The sequence below is a fragment of the Ornithorhynchus anatinus genome, chromosome 4 (assembly GCF_004115215.2).
Source record: "Ornithorhynchus anatinus isolate Pmale09 chromosome 4, mOrnAna1.pri.v4, whole genome shotgun sequence".
NCBI classification, from domain to species: Eukaryota; Metazoa; Chordata; class Mammalia; order Monotremata; family Ornithorhynchidae; genus Ornithorhynchus; species Ornithorhynchus anatinus.
The window spans coordinates 78,514,162-78,541,986 of record NC_041731.1 but is presented as its reverse complement, the minus strand read 5'-3'; the positions used below and the strand labels follow the sequence as shown (position 1 = coordinate 78,541,986).

The 27,825-nt window shown below is 48.9% G+C and overlaps 1 protein-coding gene across 2 annotated transcripts in view; it reads right to left on the bottom strand.

Moving 5' to 3' along the window:
- COL14A1 (collagen type XIV alpha 1 chain) overlaps positions 1–27,825 on the bottom strand; it is a 190,959-nt gene that overhangs the window by 25,213 nt on the left and 137,921 nt on the right. For both annotated transcript variants that reach the window (XM_029063526.2, XM_029063525.2), the window contains exons 35-42: positions 21,197–21,274; positions 20,236–20,322; positions 16,000–16,053; positions 12,447–12,542; positions 11,368–11,421; positions 10,123–10,176; positions 4,654–4,707; positions 3,788–3,859 (exon numbers count right to left, since the gene is read on the bottom strand). In XM_029063526.2, coding sequence (XP_028919359.1) covers positions 3,788–3,859; positions 4,654–4,707; positions 10,123–10,176; positions 11,368–11,421; positions 12,447–12,542; positions 16,000–16,053; positions 20,236–20,322; positions 21,197–21,274 — 549 coding nt within the window. The remainder of the gene's footprint in view (positions 1–3,787; positions 3,860–4,653; positions 4,708–10,122; positions 10,177–11,367; positions 11,422–12,446; positions 12,543–15,999; positions 16,054–20,235; positions 20,323–21,196; positions 21,275–27,825) is intronic.

Below are 27,825 nucleotides of genomic sequence, written 5' to 3'. Positions count from 1 at the left end.
TCCGTTGAAGCAGCATGACATAATGGATAGAGCACAGGCTGGGAGTCAGAAGGTTGTGGGTTCTAATCCAGACTCTGCCACTTGACTGCTGTGGGACCTTGATCAAATCACTTCACTTTGCTGTGCTTCAGTTTCCTCATCTGTAAAATGGGGATTAAGACTGTAAGCCCCAAGTGGGACAGGGTCTGTGACCAACCCGATTTGTTCGTATTCACCCCAGCGTTTAGTACAGTGCCTGGCATGTAGTAAGCGCTTAACAAATACCACAATCATTATTATTATTACTAAATACTAGGTAGATACAAGCTAACTAGGTTGGACAGAGGGCTTGTTCCACCTGGGGTTCACAGTCTTCATCCCCATTCGACAGATGAAGTAACTGAGCCCCAGAGAAGTGAAGTCAGTCAGTCGTATTTATTGAGCGCTTACTGTGTGCAGAGCACTGTACTAAGCGCTTGGAATGGACAATTCGGCGACAGACAGAGACAGTCCCTGCCCAACAACGGGCTCACAGTCAACCGGGGAGATAGGCAACAAAACAAAACACTGACTGAATTTTAGGGTTTACCAAAGCTCCAGCGCTTAGAACAGTGTTTGGCACATAGTAAGGGCTTAAGAAATAGCATCATTATTATTAAAACTTCATAAGATTCCCTCATATGAAATGGAATTATCCAATTAAAGAGGCTTTATGTTCCCTCTAGAACTAGAACATGATTCAAGCAGAAACCGAAGCTGCCTTTTCTCATCAATAACATACGCACACATAACACAAACACATACATACAATATACATATGTACGTGTCATTGATCAGAAAAATCAGTAGGCTGATTTTTTCTTCAAGTTACTGAACTAAGTTCTTTAAGATTATGTTTCAAAGAAGCTGATGTAGAGACTTGTTCTTTAATAGCTCTAGCAATCCTCCCAGAAGTTGGGGGTGCAGAGAGCCATTCCCAACATTTTGAGAACGAATACTTCCAAATTGGTACGCACAAACATACACCCACCCACACTAAGCTTGAGCTACACTTGGAAGTGATTGGCCCATGGCCACACGGCAGACAAATGGCAGAGACGGGATTAGAACCTAGGTCCTTCTGACTCCCAGGCCCATGCTTTTCCCACTAGGATCCAGGATCCACTGGCCAGTCCCTGCCAGTCAAGGAAGGCACTAGAGCCCCGGGCACAGTGGAAGCTGGAAGAGCCGCGGCGGGCTGCTGGGACGCTGCACGGTATGGCCGTCACTGTCCCTGTCCCACCCCCCGGCAGCTGCTCCGTCACTAGCTCTGTCTCACCCTTTGGCCTTCGGGGCCAGCGCACCCCATCGCATCTGCTCCGCTTTCCCAGGCTCTCTCACCCTCCCCTTCTCTCCTGCCTTCTCGGTGGTTATCGGATCTCCTCGGTGACCACTCCAACCTGCTTCCCATTGGATTCTCCTCCTCTGTGGCCAGTTTCCAACTACCCAGTCAAGTTGGCAACAGTGGCGCCAGGAAAGCTTTTATTTGACTCCCCTGGCCCTCCTTCCGAGCAGCAATGGGGCAGATGAAGCCTGCTAGGCACAGTAGTGGTACCATGCAACGGGGTGTTGGGTGAGGGCTCCCCCATAGTTAGCCGGAGCCACAGGGTGGTGGGTTTTAATTGCCTCATCCCCTCCCACCGGCCACATTTCATTCCAAGAATAGCCAGGCTCCCAGCCACAAGTTGAAGCCCCTTGCTTTAATATTATAAATTATTTATTTATTCCTACTAAAGTCTGTCTCCCCGTTTAGACTGAAAGCTCATTATGAGCAAGGAACGTGCCTGCTAATTCTGTTGTATTGGAGAAGCAGCGTGACTTAGGGGACAGAGCATGGGCCTAGTAACTTCGCTTCTCTGGGCCTCAGTTACCTCATCTGGAAAATGGGGATTAATAATAATAATAATGTTGGTATTTGTTAAGCGCTTACTATGTGCCGAGCTACCCGAGCACTAAGCGCTGGGGTAGACACAGGGGAATCAGGTTGTCCCATGTGGGGCTCACAGTCTTAATCCCCGTTTTACAGATGAGGTAACTGAGGCACCGAGAAGTGAAGTGACTTGCCCAAAGTCACACAGCTGACAAGTGGCCGAGCCCGGCATTCGAACCCATGACCTCTGACTCCAAAGCCCGGGCTCTTTCCACTGAGCCACGATTAAGAGTGACAGCCCCATGTGGGACAGGAACTGTATCTAACCTGATTACCTCGCATCTACCCCAGCGCTTAGTACAGTGCCTGGCACAAAGTAAGCACTTAACAAATACCACAATTATTATTATTATTCTCCTCCTCCATTCAATCATAGTTATTGAACGCTATGTGCGGAGCACTGTACTAAGCACTTGTACGATACAGCAATAAACAGCCACACTCCTTGCCTTACCGTCTAGAGTGGGGAGGCAGACATCAACGCAGATAAAGAAAATGACAGATATATACAAAAATATGGAACGCTTCACGGATTTGCTTGTTCCTCTGCTTCTCTACTGTATTAAGGCAGCAAAAGTCTGCTGGGCTATAGGGAGACGTCTGTGTATGTGTCAAGAGTTTCCAACAGTCATCATTCGCTACTCTGCTCCACCCACACTGGAGTGTCAGGAGGTCTGGGAGGAGAGGACCAGCCCCAGGCACTTTGGGAAGGAAAGGAGAGCGGGTCTGGAGAGAGGCCCTCTGAATCTGACTCCCTCTCTGTTAGAGCCCTTCCCTGCCCTCCTGACTCCTTCCCTCCTCCTCAAACCTGCCTCAGCATCCCCCCCCCCCGTGCCTTCGTAAGATTTCCTTAATTTACTCCAGCACCGGGTACATCGGTGGTGACAGTAATAATGAGCACGAGAGGGAGAACTGAGCATGACACTTCTCCGTGCCTCGGTTACCTCAAAATGGGGATTGAGACTGTGAGCCCCACACGGGCATGTGGCAAATGGACTGTGTCCAAACTGATTACCGCGTAGATAGTAATAATGTTGGTATTCGTTAAGCGCTTACTACGTGCAGAGCACTGTTCTAAGCGCTGGCGGAGAGACAGGGTCATCAGGTTGGCCCACGTGAGGCTCACAGTCTTCATGCCCGTTTTTACAGATGAGGGAACTGAGGCACAGAGAAGTGAAGTGACTTGCCCGCAGTCACACAGCTGACAAGTGTCAAAGCCGGGATGTGAACTCATGACCTGTGACTCCCAAGCCCGGGCTCTTTCCACTGAGCCACGGTGCTTAGAACAGTGCCTGGCTCATAGTAAATGATGAGAAGCAGCCTGGCCTAGTGGATAGAGCTTGGGCCTGGGAGGCAGAAGGACCTGGGTTCTAATCCCAGCTCTGCCACTTGTCTGTTGCTGTATGTGTGACCCTGAGCAACTCACTTCATTACTCTGTGACTCGGTGACTTCATGTGTAAAATGGGGATTAAGACTGCGAACCCCATGTGGGGCAAGGACTGTTTCCAATCTGATTAGCTTTGTCTCCACCCCAGCGCTTAGTACAGTGCCTGGCAAATACCATAACAAATACCTAAAATAGTAAAAATAAGCACTTAAATACCACAAAAAATAGGGCCCTTAAGCTCACACAGATAGTTTTGTGTAGGTTCTCTCCTCGCTGTTGTTAGGTTGGAATCTCTTCAAGGGCAGGGGCTGCACACTTCCTGGCCCCTCCGGCACTTTCCGAAGCCTCTAGCCCAGGACTCATCAGCCCGTGGCTGAGAATCCGTGCTGACATCGGGGTGCATAGTCAATGGCTGGAAATGCACTGGTACTGATATCAGCTCCATACTTACGGGGAGTCCAAGGCCACCTTGGGGACCAATGCTTCCTGTGACTCCTGGCATTCCTGGGGCTCCGGGGACACCCTAAAGCACGGACACAGATGGATAAAGAGAGAGTGAGTATCGCACGCAGCGACTCATTAGACCCGACCCCTTTCCGGAACCGAAGCGGGGAAGCTTAATCTTCTAGTGGCCGCTGGAATTCTACCCGATCCCTTAAACCTGGGCAAGACAGGATTTCAGGATTGCCTTTGGAAACAAACCTTGGACACCTAATTAAATGAGACCCGCATGACCCTTCCCGATTTGATTCTACAGCACACGCAGTGAAAAGTCAGCCAGATTGGACTGGCAGCCAAAGAGCCAAAATGACAGTCAGATGAGCAATTGCTACTCTGACAGGCAACACCCCCACCCGGGTGATGACTGTCATTGGCTTCTCCCCACCGCATCTGGTTTGGCCAATCCGGTAACCAAGATTATTCCATTCCCATCACATCTGGTTTAGGCGATCTGGTAACGAAGGTTATTCCAAACGAGATAAGTCCGATCTGCAAATTCCATGATCTCAACCTGAATTACTCATCGTTGTTGGATGTAAATTTGTGTTGGGATCGGCAGTTGGTCTGTGCCGTGAGCTGACCCTCCTCCCCGGGCAGAGAGAAGTCCCTCGGCAAGCGAGAACAGGGGAAGCGGACAGGTCACGGCCGGCCACACGACCGACCTCTCGTGTTTCAGGCAGTGGCCACCACCAACACGGTTGCCAACTGGCTCTTGGACGCTCACACCCGAGGCTGCTTAAACTGCCAATCTGGAGAGGAAATCCTTTTCCCAAGAAATGCATCACCAGCACCCCGGCGGACACTGGAAAAACTTACAATCGGTCCCGGGGGTCCCGGAGGGCCATTAGATCCATCCTTTCCAGGCCAACCCTGCACAACAGGAACACAAAGCATGTTCACTTTTCTGCCACAAACGAGGTCACCATATTGGGTATCTTGTAGACCTTCCCCGATTAAAGCCCTCTTTCCCCCGACTCCCTTTCCCTTTGGGCATCATCTTTGGCATCATCATCTGTATCCTTTGGGCACTTGGTATTCACCCAATGCATTCACGCTTATGTACATATCTTGTCATTTATCTATATAAATGTCTGTCTCTCCCTCTAAACCGTAAGCTTCATGTGTGTCTACCAACTCTGTTGTATTACACTAGTCCAAGTGCTTAGTACAGTTCTCTGTACACAGAAAGCACTCGTAAATACCACACTGACAATGAGAAAGTGCTCAGTAAATCTCACTGATTGATTGATGGTTAACTGCTGCCCTCAGTCCATTTATAAATTAGCCACAGAACACATTTCCAATTCAGTAGGTCCTGGGAAACCCAGTCTTCTTTCCCAGTCTTCCCTGCAGAGAGATCACATCTGCTTTAGTACACCTACTCTCCTTCCTGTCTTCCAGTGGTTTTCCATCTCTATCACTTGAGGTTCAAGCTCCTGACTGTGGGAGGATTGGTTCTCCCTGACTCTGGAGTAGCCTCCTCTCTCCACAGCAGCAATGAAACCTCGAGCAGTGAAGAGGCAGTGGAGAAGCAGCATGGCTTACTGGACAGAGCACGGGCCTGGGAGTCAGAAGGTCATGGGTTCTAATCCCGGCTCCCTCGCATGTCTGCTGGGTGACCCTGGGCAAGTCACTTCACTTCCCTGGGCCTCAGTTACCCCATCTGTAAAATGGGGATTAAGACTGAGAGCCCCATGTGGGACGGGGACTGTGTCCAACCTGACTACTTTATATCTACCCCAGTGCTTAGAACAGTGATTGGCACATAGTAAGTGCTTATTATTATTATTATGAAGAGGCAATACAGTCTCCTGGGTGACCACACTGGGAGTGGGATCTGCCTAAGGCAAGATCCAACAGGAAGGGGATGACCAAGGCACCTTCAGTCCAACCCACACCAATAACAGGGACTCCTTCCCACCCACTCCAAACCCTGCAACCAGCGCTGTCATTCATTCAGTCATATTTATTGAGCGCTTCCTCAGAAATTCAATGGAAGCTCTATTTAGGGCAGAATTGGAGGTGTTCCGGGGCACCCTGGGAATAACCCTTCTAGACTGTAAAACCGCTGTGGGCAGGGAACATGTCTGTTATAGTGTTATATTGTACTCTCCCAAGTGCTTAGCAAAGTGCATTGCACACAGGAAGGGCTCAATAAATCTGATTGATTGATTGATTGATTGATCTGCTTTGAACTCAAAGAGCCAGCCTAACTGGCATTGAAGGTAAACAGCTGTACCATCAGCTGTACATTCCTCTGTCTTTCCCCATCTGGACTGCGAGCTCCTCAAGGGCAGGGCTCATATCTGCAACTCTCTCTTCAACCCTCCCTTCAAGCCCCCAGTGCTCAGAATGCCAGATGACCCCTCTACTAATAATAATGTTGGTATTTGTTAAGCGCTTACTACGTGCAGAGCACTGTTCTAAGTGCTGGGGTAGATACAGGGTCATCAGATTGTCCCACATGAGGCTCACACTCTTAATGCCCATTTTACAGATGAGGTAACTGAGGACCAGAGGAGTTAAGTGACTTGCCCACAGTCACACAGCTGACAAGTGGCAGAGCCGGGATTCGAACCCATGACCTCTGACTCCCAAGCCCGTGGTCATTCCACTGAGCCATGATGCTCAGTGAGGATGAAGAAGGATTCTTGGAATGAATCATTTTCCCTTTTGCCTCTGGAGGAATGATTCCATTTGATAGCAATTTCTTTTTTTCTGCTTTAATCTTACACCTTGTGATTGTTTCATTTGCACCACGTAAAAAGTAGAAAAGTACTGCTTTTGGCTCCACTTCAACCTGACATCTTAGACATAGGGATGGGACCACCAGGCTTGGAAATTCAGAAGAGATTTTCCCAAGAAAACTTGAGAGAGGAACATTACGATCTCAGGCATCTTTGTCAAACATGCAATTAAACACATTACTCTCAGATTTGACGCTGTTGAAAGGTGCCCCCTCCCTAGAGGAATAATCAGTGACACTAGAAACCTGAGCCTCATTCGGCCTTTCCTGAGCAGTGAACCAAGAACTGGCTTCTTCATCCCGAAGGCCGTAACTTTAATGCAACCTCGTGCTTCCCCAGTCAGCTCTGTCAGTTAACTCTGGGCCGTGGCTCCTTTCGGGATGTCATTAGGCACAGAATAATTTGCCCTCCCACTCTACGTTTTCCCTTCATACTGCAGTTCCTGCTACTAGGCTCTTGAGTGTAATTTTAGACATAGTTCCTGCCCTCAAAAAAGGTCTAGTTTCCATCTTCCCCTCTTGGGTTGTGAATCCTGTGAAGAGAGAGGGTCCTGTCTAATTTCTGCCTCTGTATGCTCTCCCAGTGCTTATTATGTGCTGAACTCTGCACATAATAAGGATTTTAATAAATACTATAACTACTTCTTATTTCAGGTATTCTCCCAAGCTCCCGGTTGGCACTGGGTTTGTTCCCCCATGAATAGCACCCAATGAATCCCTCCCAATTGCCATTTCCCCTCAACCTCCTATCACAACCCAGTCTTCACACTTCACTCCTCTGACGCCAACCTACTCACTGTACCTTGATCTTGTCGCCAAAACCTCACCCACATCTTCCCTCTGGCCTGGAACTCTCTCCAGCTTCATATTCAATAGCGCATCCCTTTCCTAACCCTCCAAACCCTCCTAAAATCACATCTGGTCCAAGGGGACTTCCTGAAGCCCTCGTTTCCTCTGTTCCCTCTCCCTTTGCGTCACCCTGACTTGTTCCCTTTGCTCACCACCCCAGCCCTCAGTCCCACAGCACTTATGTATATATCCCTAATTAATTTATTCATATTAAGGTCCGTTTCCCCTCTGGACTGTAAGCTCCTTGCGGGCAGGGAACATGTCTACCAACTCTGTTGCATTGTACTCTCCCAAGTGCTTAATGCGATGCTCTGCTCACAGTCAACGCTCAGTACATATACCACGGATTTATTCTTTAAACAAACCTCTAGGACTATCCTCTAGCCTTTCCAAAACCACTCAGAACACTGTAGGAGAACATTTAAAAACATAAAGAGGTAATAATAAGGCATAGTCTGAGGCACTGAACTTTGGCGTTAATCTACAATGAGGAAAAAAAACAGCATCACCTCATTTCTCACCACTTTAGTGCCATTCCAAGCCTTTTATGCTGGCAAAAAAGAACCAGGCTCAGAGCCAGAAGCACAACTAAAGCCTAAGCTGAAAAAGATCTGGGAGGGAATTTCCCAACCAAGTGTAAAATGATCCGACGGCCAATCTAACAGGTAACACAAGTGGCTTCCTGATTAGAAAACTTCCATAAGGAGTTTAGGTTTGCATCATGTGACCATCAACTAGTGTGATGCTCTCACTTTAAGAGCCCACCAACGAGTTTTTCCTTTAAATACAATTTCTAATGCTCCAGAAAAGAGGAAACGAGGCTTCGGGAAGGCCCCTTGGACAAGCAGTTTCATACTACTTATCCGATTTTATGCTGTGATTTGGGGCTACAGATCTAAATGTATATCCCGATTTTACAACTGAAGAAACTGAGGCCCAGAGAGGTTAAATGGCTTGTCTGAGGTCTCACTGCAGGCCAGGAACGGAACCCGGGTTTCATTCCCTTCCTTTCCCTTTGACCAGACATGGTAAGTCTCTGATTTCACTCCCAGAGTGGCAAGAATAACCAAGCTTTCCTACTCATTCTCTCCAGGCTGCAAGTAGCAGTCGAAATTAAGGTGGCAGAAATAACAGAAGTTGTAAAAGTAAAGTAGTAATAGAAGTAATAATAGTAGAATAGTAGCAGTAACAATCATAATAATAATAATAATGATGGTATTTGTTAAGTGCTTACTCTGTGCAAAGCACTGTTCTAAGCACTGGGGGCGGGGGGGATGCAAGGTGATCAGGTGAGCCATGTGGGGTTCACAGTCTTCATTCCCATTTTACAGATGCACAGAGAAGTGAAGTGACTTGCCCAAAGTCACACAGCTGACAAGCGGCAGAGCTGGGATAAGAACCCATGACTGAAAAGTGGTAGAATAATAACAGCAGCAGCATTTAGTGAAGGCTCACTTGGAGTGGTACGCTTTAGGAAGCACGTGGGAAGTGCAGAATAAGGAAGTGACGGGTTCCCTGTCCACTAGAAACTTACATCCTAATACGTAAGACAAACGCTAAAAATATTTACAGCTAGAGAGATGAAAAATCACAATAAATAATATGATCGTATAGAGGTACACATGGACATTCACAATCCAGACTGTCGCCTGGAAGTGGAGGAATGATGCCTCCAGCCTCCCTTTTTTGACGGTTCAGTCAGTCGCATTTATTGAGCACTTACTCTCTGTCAGCTGCTGTTCTAAGGTCCAGGGTAGATACAAGCTAAGGTATCTGCCCCAGATAGGGCTTTCACAGTCTTAATCGCTATTTTATGAGGTAACTGAGGCAGAGAAGCGAAGTGACTTTCCCAAGGTCACACAGCCGACAAGCGGCAGAGCCGGGATTAGAACCCACGTCCTCTGATTCCCAGGCTCATGCTCCATCCATTAGGCCCCACCGTTTCTCAGGGTGGCCAACACCAGCCAACCACACTCTTTGCCTGTAAACATGGAAGATGGACTCTCCTTAAGATGGTTCTGGAGTTTCCTCTCCACTTTCCTAATTCTCCTTCTCCTTGTCCAACATCTCCCCTCTAATTGTCTAAGCTCTTGCTGGTGTGAATACGTGAATGATAAAGGTCTTTTGTAAATGAGCCTTCCCTCTGGAAGGGGTCCTGAGGGGTGAGCCATTTCCCTACTGGGAAATTGATATGCAGGATGAGCTTAACTCAAGACTATCACACCACCTGCATAAGCCCCAGTGCTAAATCTGGGGCAAATCCACTCCCCAAGAGATGCAAAACATCACAACTCCTCCTCCGCATTCTTGTTGAAATCACTTGGCCTGCTGGGCATCCATCAGCTTATGAAAGGGGGGAAGAAGAGGGGAAGAGAGAGTTGGGGGAGGAAAAGGAGAAGTAGAAAGATGATGAGTCTGGGAGTCAGAGGACCTGGGTTCTAATCCCGGTCACTTGTCTACTGTGTGACCTTGGGAAAGTCACTCAACTTCTCTGTGCCTCAGTTCCTCATCTATGAGCTCTATTTGGGACAGGGACCGTTAGTTTGTATTTACTCCAGTGCTTAGAACAGTGCCTGGCATATAATAAGCGCTTACCTAATACCATAATTTTTTTTTTGAAGCATAAGGAGAAGTCACAGTACCCAAAGCAAGTCTGAGAGGAATAGCTATAATGACTGAAAACGTCTTACCCTCTGGCCTTGTGTCCCATCACGTCCTGGTGATCCGGATCCTCCTGGGATGCCCTGTGCGTGGCAAGAGGAGAGCAAGTCTGCATGAGTGATGCCCATCATTCACCCCGTGGGTGCCCGCTTCTCGGTTAGAACACAGGGTTGACCTTAATTTGAAGCCTTAAATGGGAGAGATTTGAGTGGGGGAGCTTGTGATTGGCGAGGGATAGGGAAACTGAGGGACACCAAAGAAAGAGACTGTCAGGAGATGGGGATGAGACACACACACAAACACACACACAGAGACAGGGAGAAGAGAGACACAGACAGGAAGACAGGAATAGAGAAAAGAGAAACACATACACACAGAGAGAAGAGAGGCACAGGCAGGAAGACAGAGATAGAGGAGAGAGAGAAACACGCCCAGAGACAGACAGGGAGAAGAAAGACACAGGCAGGAAGACAGGGAGATAGAGAAGAGCGAGCGAGCAAGAAACAGGCAGGAAGATAGGGAGAAGAGACAGTCAGGAGACAGAGAAGAGATAAAGACACACAGAGACAGGGAGATAGGGATAAAAGAGACACAGACAGGGAGATGGGGTGAGGGGAGAGGTGGAGAGAAGGAGAGGGAAGGAGAGGGAGACTAGGAAGGAACGGTTTCAGCAGAAACGAGACAGTTATCAGTGTGACAAGCCCCCTCCAAATCCTGGAATCCAAAGAGGGCAAGCAAAGTCCTGGTCCAGGAGGGAAGGAGAGAGGGAAAATTCCCTAACCCCCTTCTTCAGCCCAGTAGAGGTGACCAGAGGCCACAGTGGGAGAGAGGAGAGGGATTTTCAAAGTACAACTTTCATTCTAGCAGCTCCGGTTCCAACCGCCCCCTCCAAACATGGCTTTGAAGGGTGGGGTGGCCGCACGCCCTGCCCCACAAAATGACTGACTCCAGGTCTTGGGGAATGAGGTTGTCATCCCCTTCCCTACACAGCATTAGTGTCTATCACATCCCATATCTGTTTCCATGAAACGGGCTATGGGTACTGCAAACTCAAAATGGGGCTGTGGCACTGTTCAAGAAACTTGGACCAGGGAACATGAGGTTGATCCCTCCCCCAGCTCGACCGAGGGTCGGGAAGGAAGGGGTCTTGAATGATAATCTCACCACTTTAGAGGACCGTTTGGATGTAACATCTCCTCAAACCATCCCTAGTCGCATCCTCAGAACCTCTGGTGTAAATGACAGTTAATGAAATGATCAGTATTGGTAAATACCTGCTGTCCAGGAAGCCCATGTTCCCCTTTCTCTCCTTTTTCACCTGGCATTCCCTGAGGACACAGAAAGAAAACAAGAAGAAAAAACCAAAACCACGGCGTTACCCAAGTCGGTTGGACAGCTGCCGTTACCCAAGTCGGTTACTGTTATCTTCACCAACGATTCTGCCACGCACCAGGACCACCAGTTTCCGTTTAGAATGTCGGGAAGGTGGGGGTGGGGGGTGGGCTCAGGCGGGGCACCTGGGCAATGAGGTACCCAAGACCTGACCCTTCCGCGGACCATTATTTTGCTGTACTTTGAGCGTCGATACTTTTTCTTGTCGAAGTTGAACTTGTTTTCAGAGCAGAGCTGGGGGGGGGCAAGGAGCCAGCTGGGGTTCTTCTGAGATCCAACGAAAGCCCTCAAGTAGCCTCGGAAAGTCCACTCTCTGAGTCTCCTGGGCCCCCCGAGCTGATGGATCTGCCTCGCTACCCTCCCGCCCATCCCCTCCTCCTCGGCCTTAAAATGCGTTGGATGGAGGGTTAATTCACTCAGTGCATTCAGTGGTGTTTATTGAGCGCTCACTACGTGCGATGGAAAAGCTGGGAACTCCAGAGAGATGGTGGAGGCTGAGAGACAGTACCAGGGGAGGAAGATGTTTAAGTTACCCCTTCCACGGACCCAAATCCACCCTCAACCGCTTATGTGGCTTGTGGCTCTCCAACATCTGATAATCACCCTTTTCCCTTCCAGGTCCCGAGAGGCTGGCCACCCCCACTAGAGACTACAGATCCAGCCCTCTCATGAGAACACAGACCGTTTCCTGTGGGAAGCGAGTGGAAACAGAACAGACCATTTTCTAAGCAAATGAGGCCCACCTCAACAGAGCCGACTAATTTGGCAACGCCACAGAGGGGATTGCTTTGGGCACTGTGGGTGGCTGCAGGACGGGTGGCCCCAAGCCACGCCCACATCCGAAAGAAGAACGGATACGGGGCATGCCTCTCCCAGTGTGCGGGGGTGGGCGTTTCAGAAAACTGAAGAGGAAGATGGGAGGGAGAAAGAGAAGGGGTGGGGGGCGCACGTCACAACTCACCGGCGACCCTTGGATGGAGAGTCCACTTGGTCCTTGAGGGCCGGGTGGCCCCTGGGGTCCCGGGGACCCAGCTTGCCCACGAGGGCCATCGGGTCCCTGTATGAGGGAGGGAAATCCAGAGAGTAAGCAAGCTTGACAAACACAAAACATTTCTCTTTGCCGCCTTCTCTGGCATCTGCTTCCAGGACTCGACAGTGGTCCCAGAACAGTTGGCAGGGCAGCAAGGCTCCTGTTTGCGGCAGTCCGATATGCTGGACCCTTACAACCCTTCCCTTCCGCAGACAGAACCGACGGTCGGATAACTGGAGGAATGAGACTGACCCCCTAGTCTATCACTGACGTAAGGGATCCCTGGCATCGTTGCATTTCTGAGGCATCCACACCCTGGGAAAGAGGCTCGGGGATAAAACTCAGGGTAAAGCAAATCCATCTCTGATTGCTGTCCCAGTCCCAACCCTACCGTTGGGGCACGTTTAGACGGTAAGCGAGGGAAACGGTCCCCTCTCTTCGGGTGGTCTGCAGCAAGGGGGCAGAGCATTTCCTGATACACTCAAAATGGCTAAGTTTAGGGATTTTCAAGATGGCTGCAGATCCGAAGCCCTCACCAAGATGTCACCGCGCATGGCCAGAATCCAGCCTACCCTCCACTGCCCACCCCCATCTCTTTTTCTTTCTCTCTCTCACACAGGCACAACACACACAAACACACACACATCTATGTGATGATCATCTCTGTTTCATTTTTCCGTGATTTTTCCCTCTCCAAACATCTCTGCTGGCATAAAAATCTTCCCCACAAGATGCCACGAGATTCAGGCAAGGGGAAGCAGGTTAGTGGCATTTAGGCCGAGGAGCAGCGGTGCAGTTTAGTGTGACCTCAGCCTGTCAAACCCAAGCATCAGGCTCAGTTCTGTCCCTGGATCCAGGAACCAAGCGGGCATGGAGACGGGTGGGGAAAGGTCATCATGAAGCCCAGCAGAGGCCCGAGGCCGAGGGGGCATGGAGCCCAGTGGAGGCCCTGGAACTAGGCCAGGTGCAAGATGGCCGGTGGGTTTCTATGACTTGGGACGCTAAAATCAGGGAAGGGTTGTTGGAAGAGGTGGACTTTCAGGAAGCCTTTAAATGTGGGGAAGGTCTGAGGGATTTGTCAAAGGAGGCAGTTACGGGTCAGTGGAACCCAGTGAGTGAGGTAAGTGACAGAAGCCAGAGAGTGAGGTTCAGTTTAGGAGGTTGGCTTGGAAGAATGAAGAGAACCATCTGGGAAGCAGTGGGTGAAGAGGGCTGAGAGGTAAGATGGGGCAAACTGGTGAAGAGCTCTGAAGTTGATCAGTTGATCAATTAATGGAATTTATTGAGAACTCACTATGTTCAGAGCACTGTACTGAGCTCTGGGGAGCGTACCATACAACAGAATCACTAGACAAGATCCCTTTATTGTAACGGGCGTTACTGAGGTTGTAGGGCTCTGGGACAGGGAGAATGGTGGCTTCGCCTGAAATGGGTTAATGAGGAGGAGTAAATTAGGGAGGAAAGGTGAGAACATGTAAAGTTTGAGGTGCCAGTGGGACATGCAAGGGAAGATCTCCTACAGGCAAGCGGAGATGTGAGATTGCTACTAAGAAGCAGCGTGGCCTACCACAAAGAGCATGGGTCTGGGAGTCGGAGGACGTGAGTTCTATTCCCAGCTCTGCCGACTGTCTGCTGTGTGACCTTGGGCAAGTCGCTTAACTTCTCTGGGCCTCAGTTTCCTCATTACTAAAATGGGGATTCAATACCTGTTTCTTCCTCCTACTCAACCTGTGAACTACATGTGGGACAAGGATTGCGTCCAACCCGATTAACTTGTATCTACCCAGGAGCTTAGAACAGCGTTCGGCACCTAGTAGGTGCTTAACGCGTACCATAATTATCATTATTTATTACTGCATCTAAGACAAACAGTCCCGGGGCCATAGAGGTAGATTGGGATTTGTCCTCATAGAGGTGGCATCTGAAACCATGTTAGTTGCTGTGGGGCAGGAGGAGAGGAAGAGGACTGTGGGGGTGACCCAGCCGTGGGGATTGGGAGGGCAAGGGTGAGGAAGGGTAAGGAGAGTGCCAGGGGTTGAGGATGGTGGGAGAGGGCAGAGGTGAGGGTCGGGTGGAAGGGGAGGGAGTTTAGAAGCGGGTGTGATAGTCTGGGACAAGAAGATGGGTCTTGAGTTCAGAAGTCACAGCAGTAGGGGATGAGGGCTGAGCTTGGAGGTGATGGGATGTGGGTGGGGTGGTAGACTGAGGGATCCGTTCAGATACCGGTTAGTCAGAGCCAGCGAGGTTAGAGATGGTGCTGTTTGGAGATACTGGATCTAGTGTGTGTCCGCAGTGATGTGTGGCTGAGTAGGGGAAGAGCTCGATTGAGCGGCACGACTGAGAGGTAAAGCAAATGGATGGCTGGGAGGCCAGAGGGATCATCAACATGGAGGTTGGAATCTCCTAGGAAAAGAGACAAAGGAATGAGAGAAGGAAAGTGTGGGAGGCATCAGTCCTCTAGACTGTAAGGTCGTTGTGGGCAGGGAATGTGTCCATTTATTGTTGTATTATACTCTCTCAAGGATTTAGTACCGTGCTCTGCACACAGTAAGCGCTCAATAAATTCATTCATTCAATAGTATTTATTGAGCGCTTACTATGTGCAGAGCACTGTACTAAGCATCTGGAATGTACAACTCGGTAACAGAGACAGTCCCTGCCCTTTGATTGATTGATAGGTGTGACCAAGAGGGTGGTGGATAATGGTCACTAACAGCCGTAGAAGTTGGGAAAGATGGATGTTGTAGGAGTTCAAAGGAAGAAAGAAGAGGGAGCGGGATAGAGCAAGCGGGACATTGGGAGGCGAAGAGCAGCCCGACTTTGGAAGGCTCTAAAGACCACAGTGAAATGGACTTGTAGGAGGGTAGGGTGGTGGGTGAGGAGGATGGGGCGGGGGGGGGGGGAATGCAATGGAGAGGGGTGAGGTGCCTGATGATGTTTTAGCAGGTGGGAGGGGAGAGCAGGAATGTGAAAAAAGGAGGGGAGGAAGGGAGAGGGCACGGGGATGGAACGTCCAGGGCGAGAGCCTCCTCCTCCCCCGGACAGTTCGGTGGCCAACGTCCACAGCCACCTTTGGGGTTTGCAAGTTGCAAAACTAGCTTTCCATCTGCTGACGTGAAAGAATGCGGAGCCTCTTGGAAGGGAATGGATGGAGGCCGCCTACTTCTCACCCTGCCAGGAGAGGAGAGCTGGGTTATTTCGGGGGATCCTGGGGGAGGCCAATGCTGGAAAGAGCAAGGACAGGGTCATGGAAGAAGTTCCCCCCGCCACCCCCTTGCCTTTCGCCTTCCTCCCCCACCCCTCCACCGAGAACGTTCTGCTCCTTTGCCCCGTTAACCTTTCTCATCCCCAGCCAAGACCTCGTGGCTGTGGGTAAGCAGCAACCAGCTCTGGGGCATCAGCTTTGGGCAAAACCCTTCTTAGGCCACGGAGCCAAGCAGACGGAGAAGCAGAACCGCCCCAGAGAGATGGAAACACCACCTACCACTGGCCCCTGGTCACCGCGTTGGCCCTTCGGTCCTCGGAGTCCTGGACCACCCTGGAAAACATGTGTTTGGCATTAGCTCAGAGACATACCTCAGATAGCACACCAACGTTCATTCTGCTTATGTAGGGATGATCACATCCTCCACCACCCAGAGTTCAGGTTTCTTATCCCAGGCCTATCCCTCTCCCTTGATGATTTCAATGCCTACGGGGTCTTCTCCACCAAAGCCTTCTCAACCTTTTGCATATTTCCAAACATATTCAGAAATTATTCATTGTTATAACCTAAATATAGGGCCTCATTTAACAACATCGATTCACTCATCTGTATTTACTGAGCGCCTACAGTGTGGAAAGTACTCTGTTGATTGTCTTACATCTATCGGAGCTCTTAAAACTGTTTGCCACAGTAAACGTTTAACAAATACCATGATTGAGTACGTAAAGACCAGAAACTGACACGCAGGGAACAGCAGGCTTCACAAATACCCAGATCTAGCAATTATTATTATTACCATAATAATTATGGTACTTGTTAAGTGCTTATACTATGTGTCGAGCACTGTTCTAAGCACTGGGGTAGGTACAAGGTAGTTAGGTTGGCCACAGTCCCTGTCCCACATTGGGCTCACACTCATAATCCCCATTTTACAGATGAGGAACTGAGGCACAGAGAAGCAAAGTGACTTGCCCAAGGTCACACAGACATAGGGCAGTGTGGGATTAGAACTCATGACCTTCTGACTCCCAGGCTCGTACTCTGTTCACTGAGCAATGCTGTTTTTCCAAGAAAAACCTCTTCCTCTGGCCACACCAGGCACGTATCCCCATTCTGTCCTCTGTCATGATCAGTACCCCACAGCCAAGGTGACTTTCTGCTCAGGTAAAAATGCAGAAAAGCAGAGTCGTCTAGTGGATAGAGCACGAGTCTGGGAGCCGGAGGACCTGGGTTCTAATCCCAGTTCCATCACTTGCCTGCCGTGTTCCCTTGAGCAAGTCACAACTTCTCCGTGCCTCAGTTTTCTTAGCTGTAACACGGGGATTCAATACCTGTTCTCCCTCCTACTTAGACCTGGAGTACCTTGTGGGTCAGGGACTATCTATGTCCTACCTGATTAACTTGCATCTCCCCAGCACATATAGTAAGTGCTTAACAAATAATGTATATATATATTATATTTATTTTAAAAGGTAGGACATTCCCTCCCCCTGTACCCCGCCCAACCAGGGCGTTCAGTTTCTATAGAATCCACCCCAAACTTCCTCCCTTCCACTTATCCCCACTAGGACCCTTAGCTTTTGCCCGTTCCTCAGCCTATCCCTCAGGAGTCAGTTAATATATTTTTATTACTCTATTTATTTTGTTAATGAGGTGTACAACCCCTTGAGTCTATTTATTGCTATTAGGTTGTCTTGTTTTTGTCCGTCTGGCTCCCCCGATTAGACTGTGAGCCCATCAATGGGCAGGGATTGTCTCTATCTGTTGCCGAACCGTACATTCCAAGTGCTTAGTACAGTGCTCTGCACACAGTAAGCGCTCAATAAATACTATCGAATGAATGAACACCTATGAATGTGTTTCTCAGCCTTCCCACCTCATTCCTCCCCACCGCCTCCCAATCAGCCTCTCCTCTCCCTCCCCTCAGGCTAAACAAAGAGAGTTTTTAGAGTTTTCCCTCTCTCAACTAGCTGGAAATCTTGCGTTTTTCCTGGGGAAACGCCTTTCTTCCGCTGTAGCTGAGAGAAAAAGTCTGAGAACTAGGAAATGATCCCTGACCATATTCAGTGCTGTAAGAAGAAAAAGAAAAGACTACTCTCTGATCTATAGTAGAAATTCCACTGCTGAAAAGCAAGTAGTTTCAGGGCTGAAATTGGCTTAGGATAAGGAATCTTAAAATACTCAAACAAATAAGCACGGTCTAATAAAGGACACATTTTGCCCATAGTTTGTATAGGACACTTGCTTTCCAAAGCGCTTCCACACCAATTTTATCCTCACAACATCCCCATAAGGCAGAAATCATTCTCCTCATTTTACAGAGGAGGAAACTGAGGCCGGGAGAAGTTAAGTGACTCACCCAAGGTCACACAGCAGGGCAGGCCAAGCTGTGGCCTAGTGGATAGAGCAGGGGGTTGGGAGTCAGAAGGACCTGGGTTCTAATCCCAGCTCCACCACTTGTCTGCTGTGTGACTTTGGGCAAGTCACCTCTCTGGGCCTCAGTTACCTCATCTGTAAAAGGGGGTTAAGACTTTTAGCCCTATGTGGGCCAGGGATTGTGACCAATCTGATTAGTTTGCATTTACCCTGGAACATACTAAGTGCTTTACAACTACTGTAAAGAAAAAAACAGCACCCAGAATTACCGCCTCCCAGCCTACTGCTTTCCCCCTAGATCATACTGTACTTTGTCTTCTCTGGGGGGGTTTACACAGTGCTCCAGAAAATGATAGAAAATTACTTCTTAAGCGTCTTAAGCACTCCAATATTTTCGTTCAGTCGTATTTATTGATTGCTTACTGTGTGCAGAGCATTGAACTAAGCTCTCAGGGTTACTGTTAGTCTAGTGGAGAGAGTTTGGGCACCTCTGCCCCTGTGGGAGAGAACTTGGGCAAGTCACTTACTCTCTCTGGGCCTCAGTGTCCTCAACTGTAAAATGAAGATAATATCATCTGCCTGTCCATTCTCCCAGGCACGGTGGGAGGCGAAAACGACGGAAAAGTGCTTCGGAAAAGCAAAAGCATCCTTCAAATTCAGGGTGCTTTATGCAATGATGAACGGGATGCCTGTCAGGGTGGACGACGAGATTGGAATGTACATTCCTAGTGCTTAGTACAGTGCTCTGCACATAGTAAGCACTCAAATACTACTGAATGAATTGGAATGTCAGGAGTCATTCCAAAGGAGTGTCGCCAGAGAGTCTTAATGCGTGACCCAGACGTGCCCCTCTGGAAGGGGCAGGAAAGCTGTGTGAGCGAGCTTCCCTTCTGCTCGCCAAATGTCAGTGGGGGTTATCGCCTGCGTTAATATCTCACCCCAACACCCTGCCTGCTCGCCATTCCAGCAGGCACAGGCAGGTCTTGGAAAATATTTGCCCTGGGATAATTTAGTTTTCTTTGCTTGCTGGTGCATTTTCTCCCCACTTTCCCCTCCTACCTCTCGCCCGCCGGCCAGAGAGTTTTCATTTGTCTCATAAAATCACATCCTGGCGAGTGGCAGTTTGGGGAGTCAGAATGGGGGCAAGTTACAGCGAGCTCTTGACAGGGAGGAAACCAAATCCTGGATCTACTGACATAGAGGAAACTGCACCAAATCCTGGATCATTCGGGTGACCGAAAGTCCCCGCTGCTCCTTTGGAGAGATGGGGCCACAGCCTCAGGCAGCCCGGGGGTAGGCCCAGGGGATCCCAGGGGATGCCCGACCCCAGACCGACAGGATGGTGCTCTGTGGATCCAGAATTCATTCATTTATTCATTCATTCATTCAATAGTATTTATCGAGCGCTTACTATGTGCAGAGCACTGTACTAAGCGCTTGGAATGTACAAATCGGTGACAGATAGAGACAGTCCCTGCCCTTGAATGGCTTACAGTCTAGTCGGGGGAGACAGACAGACAAGAACAATGGCAATAGAATCGAGGGGAAGAACATCTCATTTAAACAATAGCAAATAAATAGAATCAGGGTGATGTACATCTCATTAACAAAATAAATAGGATGATGAAGATATATACAGTGAGCGGACGGGTACAGTGCCGAGGGGATGGGACGGGAGAGGGGGAGGAGCAGAGGGAAAGGGGGGAGAAGGGGGTTTAGCTGCGGAGAGGTGAAGGCGGGGGTAGAGGGAGCAGAGGGAAAAGGGGAGCTCAGTCTGGGAAGGCCTCTTGGAGGAAGGGGCGAGGGAAGGGATGGAAAGTTCATCAGGGGCATTTGGGGTCCTGGCTCGGGTATGCGGCCTGGGGGCCAGTCCTGCAGGGGATGGAGACAGGGGAGAAAGCTCCAGGTGTTGGCTGGACCTCGGGCTAAAGGAGCCCCCACATCCCTGATCAGCGCGAGGGTGGGTGGGTTTAACACATAAAGCAATGTGTTAGGTGGGAGATCCCCTCCTGAATCCTCCTTCACCCCTTCCGCTAGCCACCAAGGAGATCTCTCGGTCTCCCACCCACAATCACCTCTAAATTGGCCTCCGCTTCCTCCCACCAGGTCTGGGGGGACCCAAAACCAGGGCAAACTCACCGGCGGGCCAGCAGGCCCCAAGGGACCTTTCCCGTTCTCTGAGCAGGAACAGGAATGCGGCAGGGCTGGACAGTTCTCCTCGTCTCTCTGTCAGGAAAGAAATTACCCAGTCGTTAATAAATCAGCGGACACCGACCGCCCCCCCCCCCCAGCAATCGGGTACGTGAAATCTGGCAGACTTAAGTGGACGATGATGCCCCGGGGGGAAAGGACAAAGGGGAAAAGGACAAATCGCTACTGCTAGATTTTATCGTGGGAAGGGAGGGCAGCTGGGCCGGCATCCCGCCCGGGGTGACATGCAGCGTGGCCTAGTGGAAAGTGCACAGGCCTGGGAGTCAGAAGGCTCTGGGTGCTAATTCCGGCTCCACCACTTGTCTGCTGTGTGACCTGGGGCAAGTCGCTTCACTTCTCTGGGCCTCAGTTACCTCATCTGTAAGATGGGGATTATGACTGTGAGCCCTATCTGGGACAAGGACTGTGTCCAATCCGATTATCTTGTATTTATGTCAGCACTTAGAACAGTGCTTGGCACATAGCAAGCACTTAAATACCACAGTTATTATTCTTCTCTGGGCCTCAGTTCCTTCATCTGTAAAACGGGGATTAAGACAGTGAGCCCTACGTGGGAAAGGGACTGTGTCCAATCTATTCTGTAGCTCGTTACGGGCCGGGAACACGTCTGCTAATTCTGTTGAATCGGACTCTCCCAACTGCTTAGTACAGTGCCCTGCGTGTAGTAATCGCTCAATAAATATCATTGTTTGATTGATTATCCCAGCTGTGAGAGGGCAGAGAAAATACCCTCCCGACCTTTGCCCTGCCCGGCTGTTAAACAACAACTGACCTCAAACATGCCAGAAGGAAGGGAGGCAGACTGTATTTTCCTCAGGACAATTAGAAACACACGATCGGCCTCGACCACTATAAAAAGGAAACGGTGAGACCGAGAAGGAATTCTTACCAACGCCGGCAGCTCGCAGCATCGATCCCTATTGGCCCAGGAGGTAGCACACACAATGTCGAACATCTGTAGCTGGAACTGGACGGGGGGAAGAAGAAGAAGAAATTCATGCATCCACTGACAAGTCCCACTGATTCTCATGCTCTAGTAATAATGCTAATTAATAACAAGGTTGAGTGGTACTTGCTAGCTGCCTACCATATGCCAAACACTGTGCTAACCACCGGCATAGAGAGAGTTCATTTAGATCAGACACACTTCCCGTCCCACAGTCAGATGGGGGGAGGGGAACAGGTATTGAATCCCCATTTTACAGATGAGGAATTGAGGCACAGAGAAGTTGTGACTTGCCCAAGATCAAACAGCAGGTAAGGGACGGAACCCAAGTTTCTTGATTCCCAATCCTGTGCCCTTCCCACTAGGCCACACTGCTTTTCACTGCTCTAAAACAGCACAGGGAAGAAGGAAACTATGATTTTCCTTCCCTCTTTTATTCAAACCGTGAGATCATGCCACAACAACTTTGACAACCCATCTCTCCCCCACGTCCAACCCATCCGCACTCCAGGTAGAAGCGTGTGCTTCACGGATGTCTCTGGAAATGAATGACACCCTCTCTTTCCTTCTCCCCTCATTTCGTGACACTGATTGAGGCAGCAGGCCTCGAAACAACAATCCCTCGTACGCTTTCTGTTTTCTTTCTTACGGGGAATCAGGGTAGTGAAATCGAAATGTCAGAAAGGCAATTTGTCCTGTCTCTGCCACTGACTTGCTGTTTGAACTTAAACCATTCACTGAACCGCTGTGCCTTTCGTTCCCCCTGCAGAAAATGGGGAAGTAGAAGGACTTCACGTTGGAAGGTAGATAATAAAAGTGAGGGGCAGGGAATGTATCTGTTACAGTGTGCTCTCCCGAGCGCTTAGTGCAGTACTCCGCACACACTAAGTGCTCAATAAATAGGACCGATTAGAGGTCAACTCAGCCCTCTAGATAAGAATGCTGAGGCCACCGGCCGTCGGGGTTCCAGCAGAGCAAAATGAGTGAATCATTCCACCAATCAATGGTATTTATTGAGCATTTATTTTATGCAGAGCCCTCTACTAAGTGCTCGGGAGAGGACAATACAGCTGCTGGTAGACAGCTTCCCTGCCCACAAGGAGCTTACAGTCTAGAGGAGGAGAGCGAAGCAGTCTTCCCCTCCTCTCACCCGCCACACATGGGGAACAGGCAAGTGCCAACTTGGTTGTGGGGCTGATTTAATATTCAAAACCCTCCTCCCGTTAGATCCACTCAATTGAATTCAGCCCATCCTAGGGCTAAATTGTCTTGCTGGGGAATGTGCTGGGCTCCAGGAGAGTTTTTCTGCTTGTCCTTTCTCCTGGGTGGGTTAATGGTTTCCCAAAAGGCAAACTGGATATGTTGCTTTGCCAAACACCTCCAGAATAAAGATCTCTGCCAGTCATTTTTCAACTACACCCAGCTAGATCCGGAGCTTGGGGAAGGACGTTTCCTTGGCGTTCGAGTCCCTGCCAAAAGAAAAATCACGCACTGATGGTGATTTTTGGCCAAACGCAAATCCCAAAGTGAACCACACCCACTGACCCGGCCATGGGGAGCTCGCTGGCCAAGTGACCGTGGGGGAAGCGGATTGAGCCAACGTGAGGATTCTGTTTAAATGAAAAGAGAAGGAAACTCAAGCCCGGAGTCATGAACTAACATGTCGATTGTCTGGTCCCGGTGCAGTGTGGTGTAGTGGATAGAGCCGGGGCCTGGGAGTCAGAAGGACCTGGGTTCTAATCCCGGCTCCGCCACCGGCCTGTGTGACCTTGGGCAAGTCACTTCACCTCTCTGTGCCTCAGTTACCTTATCTGTAAAATGGGGATTAAGACTGTGAGCCCCATACGGGACAAGGATTGCATCCAACCTGGCAACCTTGTATCTATCCCAGCTCTTAGTACAGTACCTGGCACATAAAAGCACTTAACGGATATCATAAAAGAGTAAACACTCAATAAATGAGAAGCATAGCGTAGTGGATAGAACATAGGCCTGGGAGTGAGAAGGAAGGATTGTAATCCTCTCTCCACCGCACGTCTGCTCTTTGACCTTGGGGAAGTCACTTAACTTCTCTGTGCCTCAGTTACCTTATCTATGAAATGGGGATTAAGAGTGTGAGCCCCAAGTGGGACATGGACAGTGCCCAATCTGATTATCTTGTATCCACCCTAGCACTTAGTACAGTGCCTGGCACATAGTAGGCACTTAACCTATACCTTAAAAAATAATGGAAAAAATAAATAAATACAGTTGATATAGCCATAGTAGTAATTACATTTACTGAGCACCAGTTGTGGGCAATATACTGTTCCTAGGAGTTGGGAAGAACAAAACTAGCAAGTCACACACTTCCTGCCCACGGGAGGTTATGCTCCAATGGGAGAGAGGTTCTGTTGATGGAAACCAAATCCAGATCCCCTAGACCAGATCTGCTAATCCCAAAAGGATTAACTCAATATTTTTTGTTCTTTCTTTTCCCTGGAAATTTGATCTTTTGGCTTAAATAGCAATCTTTAGGCTTCAGTCTAACCGTAGGATGCTACTTTGTCAGGGGCCAGGGGCCATGTTATAAATGGGGTCCAATATAAAAAGATTCATTCATTCATCACAAGGACTCGGTTCAGCACGTGAAAATTTCAGCTACCAAGAGGCCACATCTCAGAATAGAGCACTCAGCGTATAGGCATTTGGGGGATTGAATGGTTTACTTTGAAATTGAGCACTTTCAGTCGTTCATGCTTCCTTGATGTTTTCGTCCGTGTAAAATAAGCAACGGGCCAGTTAAGCACTCAACCCAGAGGAAAGATGGCCGTGCAAGTAAGAAAACGAACAAAAAAATCTCTCCTCAAGTAATAGCATCGATCAGTCCATCAGTGGTATTTATGCCTATTATGTGCAGAGCACTGTATTAAGTTCTTAGGAGAGTACAGTACAATAGAGTTAGTAGGCATGTTCCCCGCCCACAGTGAGCTTAGGGTCTCGTAGTAGTATTTATTACATAGCTACTGTGTGCAGAGCACTGTATTAAGCACTGGGAGACAATATCCAGGTGGGAATTAAATATGGTCCCTGTCCCTCGTGGGGCTCCCAATCTAAAAATTCAAAAGGGGAGAAGGAATTGGGCGATGATGATGACGATGATGGTATTTGTTAAGCACCTATTATATGTCGAGCACTGTTCTAAGCACTGGGATAGATACAAACGAATCAGCTTGGATACAGCCCCTGTCCCACATGGGGTTCACGATCTTAATCCCCATTTTACACATGAGGTAACTGAGGCACGGAGAAGTTAACAGGCTCCACCGAGGTCACCCAACGGACAAGTGGTAGAGCCAGGATTAAAACTCGGGTCCTTTTGATTCCCAGGCCCGCGGTCTATCCACTAGGCCATGCTCCTCTTGGAGATAGACACATCAGGAGTGATGAAACATGAAAACAGAGAGCCTGTGAAGCTCCAACCGGACTCACATCTGAATCGCTGTATTATATTCTTTAGAGGAGCTCAACGGAGTCAACCCTGTCATCTGAAAAATGCAATGTGAGCGGCCTTTGCCGCTGTGTTTCAGACGGACCGAACAACAATGTCTTTGTAATCCCTGCACCCCGATGGGAGGTGGTCCACATTCAGAGAATTTCCGATATTCTCCGGCATCTCGTCAGGGGCCCTTCTCCTCCAGCGAGCCTGGCCTGCTCATTGCCGGGAGCTACGATCTAATGTTTTCGTTCTCAACTGGGTGGAATGAATGCATTCCCGTCGGTGTAGGAGGCTGCACGATGAATGAAGGGAGGCACGCAGTTTGGACGGCTGAACCTAGTGCCTGGAGATCTTTGGGTCTCTTTTTGTTTGTTTTCCCTGCTAGGAAAGCATCGGAAATCAGGCTTCCACTGCTTCGCTGTTTGAGGGTGAGGCCCCTTCCTTATTTAACCCTTCAACATCCTCCTAAAATCACAACTCCTCCAAGAGGCCTTTCCAGGCTAAGTCCTATATTCTCCCACCCACCCTCCCCTAAGCGTCGTCTATTCACTTAGCTGTGTACCCCTTAAATATTTTGATATTCACCCCAGTCATGCAATAACTATCCTGAATCCACTATCCTGAATCTACTTTAATGTCAATCCTCCCACTGTAGACTGTAAACTCCCTATGAAGAGGGATTGTGTCTAAAGACTGCTGTAAAATGGGGGTTAAGACTGTGAATCCCATGTGGGACAACCTGATTGCCTTGCATCTACCCCAGTGCTTAGAATAGTGTTTGGCACATAGTGAGCACTTAAAAACCATCATCATTATTAACGTATTGTACTTTCCCAAGTGCTTAGTACAGGGTTCTGCACACAGTAAGCGCTCAATAAATAAATTGATTAATTGACTGCTATTAACACTGTCAGGATTTTCCATTTATAGACTCTGAGCTGTGCATGTCACTCCCTTCCTGAAAAAATCTCCAGTGGTTGCTTATCATCCTTCGTAGCGAGCAAAAACCCCTCACTCTCGGCTTCAAAGCTCTCCATCACCTTGCCCCCTCCTACCTCACCACCCTTCTCTCCTTCTACGGTCCAGCCTGCACACTCCGCTCCTCTGCTGCTATCCTTCTACTGTGCCTCCTGCTTGCTTGTCCCACCATCGGCCCCTGGCCCACGTCCCACCTCTGTCCTGAAATGCCCTCCCTCCTCACATCTGCCAAACTAGCACATTTCCCCCCTTCAAAGCCCTACCGAAAGCTCACCTCCTCCAGGAGGCCTTCCCAGACCGAGCCCCGCTTTTCCCCTGCTCCTTCTTCCCTCCCCATCGCCCCGACTCCCTCCTTTTGCTCTACCCCCGTCCCTGCCCCACAGCACTTATGTATATATGTACTTATTTATTATTCTATTTATTTTATTAATGATGTGGTTATATCCATAATTCTATTTATATTGAGGCTATTGATGCCTGTTTACTTGTTTTGTTTTGTTGTCTGTCTCCCTCCTTCTAGACTATGAGCCCGTTGTTGGGTAGGAATTGCCTCTATTTGTTACTGAATTGTACTTTCCAAGTACTTAGTACAGTGCTCTGCACACGGTAAGCACTCAATAAATATGACTGAATGAATGAATAAGCTCGTTATGGGAAGGAAACATGTCTGCTAATTTTGTTATATTATACCCTCTCGAGCACTGCTCTGCACATAGTAAGCACTCAATAAATACCACCGAGTAATTGACCGGTTGATTATTGGGCCAACGATGGACCATTAACCCTCTCCCCCAAACCCAACTTTGGGATTCCTTTACAAGAGAACCCTTAGTCATACACTGTGGTTTCCTGACATCTTCAAAGACTTTCTGAAACCTCCTCCAGGAGGTCTTCCTGGTTCTTCAATCCTTCTGCATCACTTAAGTACCCCATAGCATCCATGTCCATATCTTTATACTCCACTGTTTCATCCTACCTATAATCTCTTTTAGTGTTGGTCTTGCCCCCCAAGAGGCTACCTCCCCTTATTGCCCTGCCCCAGGTTCCTCCCTAGACTGAAAATGAAAATTTGGCAATCCCATCAACCACCATCAGTACAGTTACCTACAGACTGATTGGTATTTCGGTCTCTGGATGGGGACTGTCAAAGCCCACAAAGTCACGTGCCTTGGGATTCAGTCCTCCTAATCAGTGTGTATGAGGAGTCAATCAGTGAGTGATATTTATTGACTGTTACTGTGTGAAGAACACTGTTCTAAGCACCTGGGAGAGTACGATACAATGGAATTAGCTGATAGGTTCTGTCTACAACGTCCTTACAGACTAGAGATGAGTTTACAGTCTAGGGAGTCATATGTCCTGCCCCGTCCTGTGTCCTGAGGGTCATCTATGCTCTGCTGAAATACCTTGGGATGAGTTTGGTCTTTGTTGAAAGAACAAACCTAGGGAGAGAACAACCATCAGCTAATTGGAGAGAGTCATTTCAACTTGTCCAGGTCCTTAGAGTCAAAGATAGGTCACCTACTGGACTCTCCCAGAACAACTCTGAAATGACAACCCATCATCCTTTCACCCTCGAATTTGGAGGCAGAAAGCAGAGAGAAACGAGCCAACAAAGACGTGACATTTCAACACTCACCTCCGGCCTCAACGCCTCCATCAGTGAAGCCTGACTGCTGACGGTCGGGGCTTCCCCATGCTCTGACCTCATCTCAAAACAACTTAATGGTCACAACACGAAGAGTCTCCACACCCATTCGCCTGCTTCACAACAATCAAATTTTTCCAAGAGTGGGCAACCAGAAAACTTTTTACTAATCTCTAGACTTCAACGTTTGGACAAAAGACAACATTTCTTTCTTTTGCTCTTGACAAAGATCTCTTTTAATTTCTGACTTCTGAAAGTTCCTTTTTGTCCATTCTTGCTGGAATTCGACCACAGAGGATGCCCTGTTTAATTACTTTTCGGTCAAGGCTGGGTTAAAGGATTTATCGTCCATAGCTCAAAAGCTTTATTTGTTCCCTGGAATCTCTTCCTGGGGGAATGTATTTGATTGGTCAGCGATTAAGTCCATTTCCTACTCATCCCACATGATTTGGAGAGTCCAGCGCATCT